The sequence below is a fragment of the Gossypium hirsutum genome, chromosome D07 (genome assembly GCF_007990345.1).
Source record: "Gossypium hirsutum isolate 1008001.06 chromosome D07, Gossypium_hirsutum_v2.1, whole genome shotgun sequence".
Lineage (NCBI taxonomy): Eukaryota > Viridiplantae > Streptophyta > Magnoliopsida > Malvales > Malvaceae > Gossypium > Gossypium hirsutum.
The window spans coordinates 52,904,428-52,912,224 of NC_053443.1; the positions used below are offsets into that span (position 1 = coordinate 52,904,428).

At 29.1% G+C, this 7,797-nt stretch overlaps 1 protein-coding gene across 2 annotated transcripts; it reads right to left on the reverse strand.

Annotated features, from left to right (window-relative positions):
* Window positions 1-5,892: 5,892 nt before the first annotated feature.
* Window positions 5,893-7,446, reverse strand: LOC107954987 (transmembrane emp24 domain-containing protein p24beta2). Of its 2 annotated transcripts, XM_016890684.2 has the most exons (5): window positions 7,335-7,446; window positions 6,953-7,173; window positions 6,581-6,767; window positions 6,391-6,498; window positions 5,893-6,172 (listed from the first exon to the last, which is right to left on the reverse strand). In XM_016890684.2, the coding sequence occupies exons 2-5, from the start codon at window positions 7,169-7,171 to the stop codon at window positions 6,039-6,041; spliced, it is 648 nt and encodes a 215-aa protein (XP_016746173.1). In that variant the 5' UTR covers window positions 7,172-7,173; window positions 7,335-7,446; the 3' UTR covers window positions 5,893-6,038. The 2 variants fall into 2 exon arrangements, with proteins under 2 accessions (XP_016746173.1, XP_016746172.1); XM_016890683.2 differs by lacking the exon at window positions 7,335-7,446 and having other exon boundaries at window positions 6,953-7,305.
* Between the last annotated feature and the right edge of the window lie 351 nt (window positions 7,447-7,797).

A 7,797-nucleotide genomic window follows, 5' to 3' on the forward strand; every position in this document is an offset into this window, starting at 1 on the left:
TTTGATTTAGTAGTGCACAAGTTGAATGCGAGAATTCTTCAAGCTTCTAAGCACAGATTCGACTCGGTTAATTCCCTACATAGTTCAAGATAGGTCCGTGGTGGGCTTTGGCAAAAATGGCGTTTTGAGAATTCGTGTCAAGGTGGAGATTGTTAGAGTTATGTGACCTAAATTCTAAGAGATTGCTTGCAAGTCAAGTTAAACAAAATATATTTTCTTTCTAGAAGATTTAGTATTTATTAGTATAATATATTTAGAATTTATAAGCATAATTTATTTGACCTACGAATTTAGCCTCTAAATAGGCTCTTTTACAACCTTAGAAAACACACCCATTATAGATTAGAACTCATAACACTTTTGGAGAATTTTGTGTTTACGTTTTGAGGGGGTTTTTTCGGGTTTTGGGGTTTAGTTTTTATCTACATTTTTGTCATTTTCATTTTTTTTGCCATTACAGTAAAATTATCTTTGCCCGTAGTTTTTTTTATCCTCTTTGAAGGGGTTTTTCCACGTTAAATTTGTGTGTTGAATTTCTCAATTTCTTCCGCTATTTTTACTTGTTAGTTACTTAATTAGGCTGATCCCTAATAGGTTTTTCAACATTAGTGAACTTCTCCTTCTTTGCCCGTGGGTTTTCTCGATAAGGGTTTTCCACGTAAAATCTATGTGTTCTTATTTTCTTTTTTATTGCTTTGTAATCATTCTTATTACCTTGCAAACATTAAGTATAACATAAGGAAATCACTACCTTACAAATATATTAATTGAGAGGTATACCATTTATGAATTAAGGGATATAATTCTTATTTATGCCATGTACATACAGATAAGGATTTAGCTTCTTTCCACTTATTATTTACCTTAGAAGAATCATGACTTGTGAACTTAATTTATTACAATCATTCATTTGTTCCATCTCATTTCACTTATAATTAAAACTCATTAACCTTTTCTCATAGATGGAGTATCCAATTCAAGCTAACTTACCTTTTAGTTTCCATTATCTCAAATAATGTTTATTCTTTCACCCAATAATATTCTCATTATAATTGACTCATTCCTTTAAAGTCACGCTTTCACATTATGATTATTGTTCCACATTACCTTATTCCTTATCACTTTAATACATGAACTTCTCTACTTTATACTCATATTCAAGTTCAAATATTTATTAACGATTTCTAAAGTTTACTTGTTGTTAAGAAAGTAGGAGATCTTTAAGTACTTTTACCTCACTTAGATGGAAAAAATGACCAAAGTTTTTTTCACTCCTCTAACCCATAATTTTCTACTTTTTCTTTATCCCTTGGAGACTTCTACTCTACCATTTTCTCTTACTCATCACTAAAATATAAATAAAACATTATTACAAAGTTCTCATGCACTAAAATCACAAATAAATACCTTGAAGGTGATGAGATTCAAGTCTCTTACCTTAATTCTTCATTTTTTTCTCTCTAGCTCCAACTTTTCATTTTACTCATTTGAAACTCTAAGTTGAAAGGTGAAATTAATGGCGAAAATAAACTTAGAAATGGGTTTTCTACTTTATTTTAGTGAGAGAAGTAAGGTGGGCGGTGAACTTTAGCTTGGATTGAGAGAGAGATAAAAAAAAAACAAGAAGATAAATTTTCTCTTCTTCCATTATAGCAGGCAGCACATTGAGGAGAAAGGAGAAGAAGATGACAAAAACATCCTATTTTTTTATTTCATTTATAAAGAAATTAGTCAAAAGCCAAAGTCAAATTTAAATTGTGGGGTAAACTACCAAAATAGTCACTTTTGTTTACTTCAGGTTATATTTTAGTCACTTATGTTCGAAATGTTACGTTTTAGTCACTTATGTTAATGTGTTGTAACATTTTAGTCACTGAGTCGTTAATTGTCGTTAACAGTGTAACAGTAAGCTGACGTGCCATGTTAAATCATCATTTCGAACAAAAATTTTAGGTTAAATTATACATTTGGTCCCCATTTTTTTCATTTTGAGAAATTTAATATTTTTCTTTTATGTTCTTTTAACGTTCTTTTTTTTTTCTTTATTTTCCATTCTGTTTTACTTCTCCCTCTATTTTTCTCCATTCTCCATCTCTTTTAACATAGTTTTTCTATGTTTTCCATTTGTTAAAACTTTTTTATGTTTATGAAAAAAGAATAGGCAAAAGCTAAAACCAAAATAAAATTTTCTTTGCATATTCTCACCACAATTACAAACCCTCCTCGTCCATCATCACTTTAACAAACCAATTTGGATCTCTCAATGGCCACCTTATCTATCTTACCTAAAACATTCTCACCCTCTCAAAATTACGTTGTTTCACAGCTTCTTCAAACGAGCTCTACACTCTCAATGACTAAAACGACCACCATACGAAACTTACCCTCAACTTTACCCAAACCAATTTGGTTCCATACTCCCTTTCTCTCTTCGATTCATCCATGCTCGACTTCCAATCAAGCTTGCTTGGAAATATCCAAGAAGGTTTAGGTTAATTTTATCGTTTGTTTAATTTTATTCGTCAGAAAATAAAAGAAAAGGAAAATAATAATCTACACAATTCTATAAAATTTTGGAAACGGAAAAAAATTATTTTGAATATAAAGAATTCAATTTATGTTTAGATTTGATTAAGGATATGATTTTTTATATTGATTAGTTAGATCCAATTTTAGTTTCAAAATTAGGTTATATTCAAATCGATATTTGATTAAGAATTATGGACATTTGGTTTTGAGTGAAATTCGATTTAGGAATCATGTGAAAGAAACAAGGACTTGGTTTTTTTTGTGGGCAAAGATTGTGTTTCTGTAGTGAAAAATATGAGAAGGGATAAAAATAAAGGTGAAGAAGAAAAGGAAAATAAAGAAATGAAAAGAAAAAATTAAATTGTTCAAAAAAGTATAGTGACTAGTTTTAACAAATGAAAAAAATAGAAAAACAACGTTAAAAGAAATGGAGAAATGAGCAAAACAGAGGAAGAAGGAGAAGAGAATGGAAAATAAAGAAAAAGAAAAGAAAGTTCAAAGAACATAAAAGAAATTAATTAAATTGCTCAAAATGAAAAAAAATATAGGGACTAATTGTATAATTTAACCTAAATTTTTTATTTGAAATGATGATTTAACATGCCACATCAGCTTACTTTTACACCGTTAACGATAATTAACGCTCAATGACTAAAATGTTACAATACGATAATGTAAGTGACTAAAACATAACATTTCAAACATAAACAACTAAAATATAACCTGAAACAAATAAAAATGACTATTTTAATAATTTACCCTAAATTATGTGGTACACATTAATTCCATGTTTTAATGCAACTAGTGGCCCATAGCAATTCCCAACATTCAACATATCTTCATTTAAAAAAAAAATCAAAATATAATCCCATGTGAAAGGTCTCAAATATCCATTTACGGAAAATTACACTTTCCTCATTTTCTTTCTTATCATCACACATAACACTTAGCATACCTAAGTTCCATCAATTATAATTATACACTATAATATTATTCACTCATAGTAAAATTATATTTATATCTTTTTTTTCGAAAAAAAATAATTTAATCTCTATATTATTCACTTTTATTCAATTTAATCTGAATGTGACTTTCCTCGTACTACATTATTCATGTCATCTTCACTCATTATTAATTCACCATTTTCTCTATTTGGTTAATTTATACTTTAGTTCTCACACGTTTTTTTAATTTTCAATTTAGTCCATTGGCCAATTTTTCAAATTCACGCTGGTTCTCACTAATTTCTTCTAAATATCTTATTAACTCCATAAGAAGATCTACTTAATGAACACAGTTTCACTTTTGTTAGAATTTTGCTGCATTTATTCTAAAAAGTAGTGCCAATTATTATATCAAAAATTTTGAGCGTCAGAGGAGAGCCTTAGCTTATGTTGGGATTGAAGGTACTAGGGGTGAGCATTCGATCGAATCGAATCGAAAATTTTCGAGTTAATCGAGTTTTCGAATCTCATTTTATCATCCTAACTTTATTTGAAGTTTTCTCGAATCGAATCGAGTGAGATGGAATTCGAATCGAATATATTTGTTCGAGTTAAATTTTAAAAAATATCTTTGAATAAAATTTGTCCGCCTTAATCAATTTTTTTATTAACTTTCATCACCTCATAATTTATTTATTAATTTTTTATATATTGGTTAGCTTCTTTGCTTGCTTAGTTGTTTCAATTATCTTCAAATTATTGTCACTATGTATTTTGGAATTAAAAAATATATTAAACGTAAAAATATAATTTTTAATAAAAGTTATTTTAAAAATAAAATGTGAAATTGATACCGATATAAAATTTTAACACGAATATTTTATGGCATAATTAATAATTCAATTTTAATATAAATATTCAATATGACTAAACAATTCAATAATATAAATAATATAAAATGTGAAATTTAATTTAATAATATAAATAGTAGATATAAATAAAATTATTACTATTTATGTTTAGTGATGTTTTTTTGGATAATTTTGATTTTTTATTTGATAGTAAAGGGTGAGAAGTAAAAATTTAGGGGGAAAATAAAAAGTTTGGGGGAATAAAAGTTTGAGGGAAAATAAATAGGGGGAGTAAAATTTTGGAGGGAAAATATTAAAAAAATGGAGGGAGGAGGGTTTGGGGTAGATGGGAGATGAGATGGGAAGAGAATAAAAGTTTTAGGGGAAAAGTGGGAGGGAGAAAAAATTTTGGGTGAAAATAAAATGTTTTGAAGGTTTTTGGGAGTAAAATTTTGAGAAAAAGTAAATGAGAGAGTAAAATTTTGGTGGGAAATGGATTTTGGGTAGATTGGGGGGTTGGGAGGGGAGGGGAGTAAAAGTTTTGGGGGGAAGTGGGAAGGAGTAAAAGTTTGAGGGAAAAGTAAAAAGGTTTGGGAGTTTGGGGTAAAAATGTAAAATATTATAGTTTGATATTCGAATTATTAGAATTATTCGAGTTATTTGAATTCGAAAACTCAACTCGATTCAAACTCAAAATTTGAAAAAAAATTCAAGTTGATTCGAATAACTCGATTCGTTTAACTCGAAATTCGAATTTTTTTCGATTTTTTCAAGTAGAATCGAGTTTTGCTCACCCCTAGAAGGTACTAAGGGGGAAAGCTAAGGATAGTAAGGGATGTTGAGTATCCCTTATAAAATTCTTTTTGTCTTAAAATTATTTAGAAAATATTGAAAAAAATATTGGTATAATACATTTAGCTCTTAACATTTTTAAATTTTTATCAATTTGGTCTTCATTCTTTTTATAAGCTAAATTTGATCTTCGACTTTTTAAAAAGAGTTGAATGTGATTATCAACTTTTCAAAAAGAGTCGAATTGATGTTTTTAAATGGAAATACTAATTAAAACATGGTAGCTTGCATGACAGTCCACGTGTACTTCATGATATATATTATAAACTTTTTATAATTTTTTTTTTACTTTTGAATTTTCTATTTCTTGAAATTTTTTATATTTTTAAAATTATTTATTGACATATATAAGGTAAACAATGTCATGCCAACATGAAATACATATGAACTACCACGTGGGTTGCCATGCCAACATTGTAAAAAAAATGTTTTAGCCAACATTTTCATTAAAGAAAAGCGATTTGACTCTTGTTGAAAAGATAATGATTAAACTTAGTTAAAAAAAAGAAGAACAAAATTTATAATAAAATATGAACATTGAGGGCTAAATTTATCATTATGCCAAAAATATTTATTATAAAAAAATGAAATTCTTATTTACCTTTATTTTAGTAACTTTTAATATCATTTTGTTGTAATCCCTAACGTTTGCACTAAGAAAGAATACAATCATTTAGCACCCCAAAAAGGGAAAAAGAAAGAAAAAAAAAAGGAAATTTGAGTCTAAAGCCTGTCGTAATTAAATTTAAGTACAAAACAAGTGGTGGTTAAAGGACAGATACGATACAATTGGTGCTTGCAGTGCAAAAGAAAGAACAAAGTACCATCGGAAAGCAAAGAGTTGGGGTAATAGAGGGTTTAATTAGACTCTGGATGTTCCAAGTTTTCGTTCAAACATGCGTTTCAGAAGGAAAACTTGAAGGATGCTTGCCGCTATAAGTGCAGCTGATTCGAACATTGCCTTGTGAAGTGCTCGTCGCCCCAAGCTATCATTCACTGTCCACAAATTACACCACATGTTATGTACTTTTTGCTTTGTCATGCAAACGAAAAGGAAAAACAAAAAACAGAAGCAAAGGGGCGTTAAACTTTTTAATGTATACTCAATCTTTTTCATGTATTTGGAATATCGTATTTCATTTTAAATATATTTTGGAAAAATATGTAAAGAAAACGTAGCAGTGCAGGAAATATGAGGTGATGAAAGCTACTACCTATTGCCTGTCGATCAGTCTGAGCCTCAATCCAATGCTGTTCGAATTGGATGTTGTAAAGAGCTTCCTCCAACTTTGTTATCTGCTCCATCAAAGGAGCAAAATGCTCTGCACACATCATTGAGAAATAATCATCATTTTTCTCCCTTTTTAAAGGCAAACAAATAAAAGAAGCAACATTTAAACTCACCTTCTTTTGCATGCTGATGTCTGTACGTAAAATGCCCAACTTGTAAATCAAAATCAACGGTTTCATGATATGGAGATTTGTTAACAAAGCAGAAGCGGTATACCCCTTTCTTGTGGACAACAAAATCGAATTTTTCACTTATTTTGTTACGAAAATCATGAATCTGGTCCCCTTCTGGTCCCTTTACCTGATCATCTCACCATAATATTCACACGAAAGTTAATATTTTGGATTTAACAAGCTTAACAACAATCATTATGATGGGATTCACACAAATCTTATACACATATTTAGATCTCCATTTTAATTGGATATTTTCAATAAAATCAAAACCAACAATTCAATCAATAAAAGAAAGGGGGAGGGGGTTACCACAAGATCGACGCCTTCGTCGCTAAAATGCCAAGGTGCCTCGGCCTTAATTACAACGAAAGAGCCATAAACAGTGTCTCCTTCGTACTTGACATCATGGGATAAACATTCTTCTTTGTCTATCACGAATCTAACCCCTTCCGCTAGTTTTAAGCTCCATAGAAACAAACCCACTGCTGCCCATGCCATTTCGCTTCTCTTCCATTTTCTTCCCGGCATCTCTACGAAACCAAAAAAAAAAAAAGCAAAAACAGAATCCTACAGTTTAGATCGTTGGTTGCTTTTTAACAAGATCAGATCAAGGATAATGTGTTAAAGAAAATTTTAATAATAATTCAATGTTATCTAAGAGATTTGCTTTCGATAAAAAAATGTGATTTACTTTTTTACTATTTTCAACCAAAAAGGAATATTGATTAAATTGAAGTGTTCCCTGTTTCAGGAAGGGGGAGACCAGAAACTCATAACTATTGTTACGATAAGGCAATTATAAAGAAAAATAAAGTAAATTATGTAACACACAAGTAGGTCAAAAGGGTTTTATGTAATAAATTTATAATATTATATTAGTTGAAATCATTAAATTGTGATAGTAACAATTATTATTTTTTAGTTCAAATTTATGATTCTTATGTGTACATATTTTTTTAGATTTATCAAAATATATAAATATCTTTACAATAATGTCTTTATAAAATAAATAAGTTTTTACTAAATTTACAACTAATTTAAGACAGATTACATCAATTCAATTAAGCATATTATAATAATAATACATGAGAAAATTATTTTCCCACCAATATTCAAAGTAATCACATCCTCATGGTTGAAAGAAGGTAATTTTC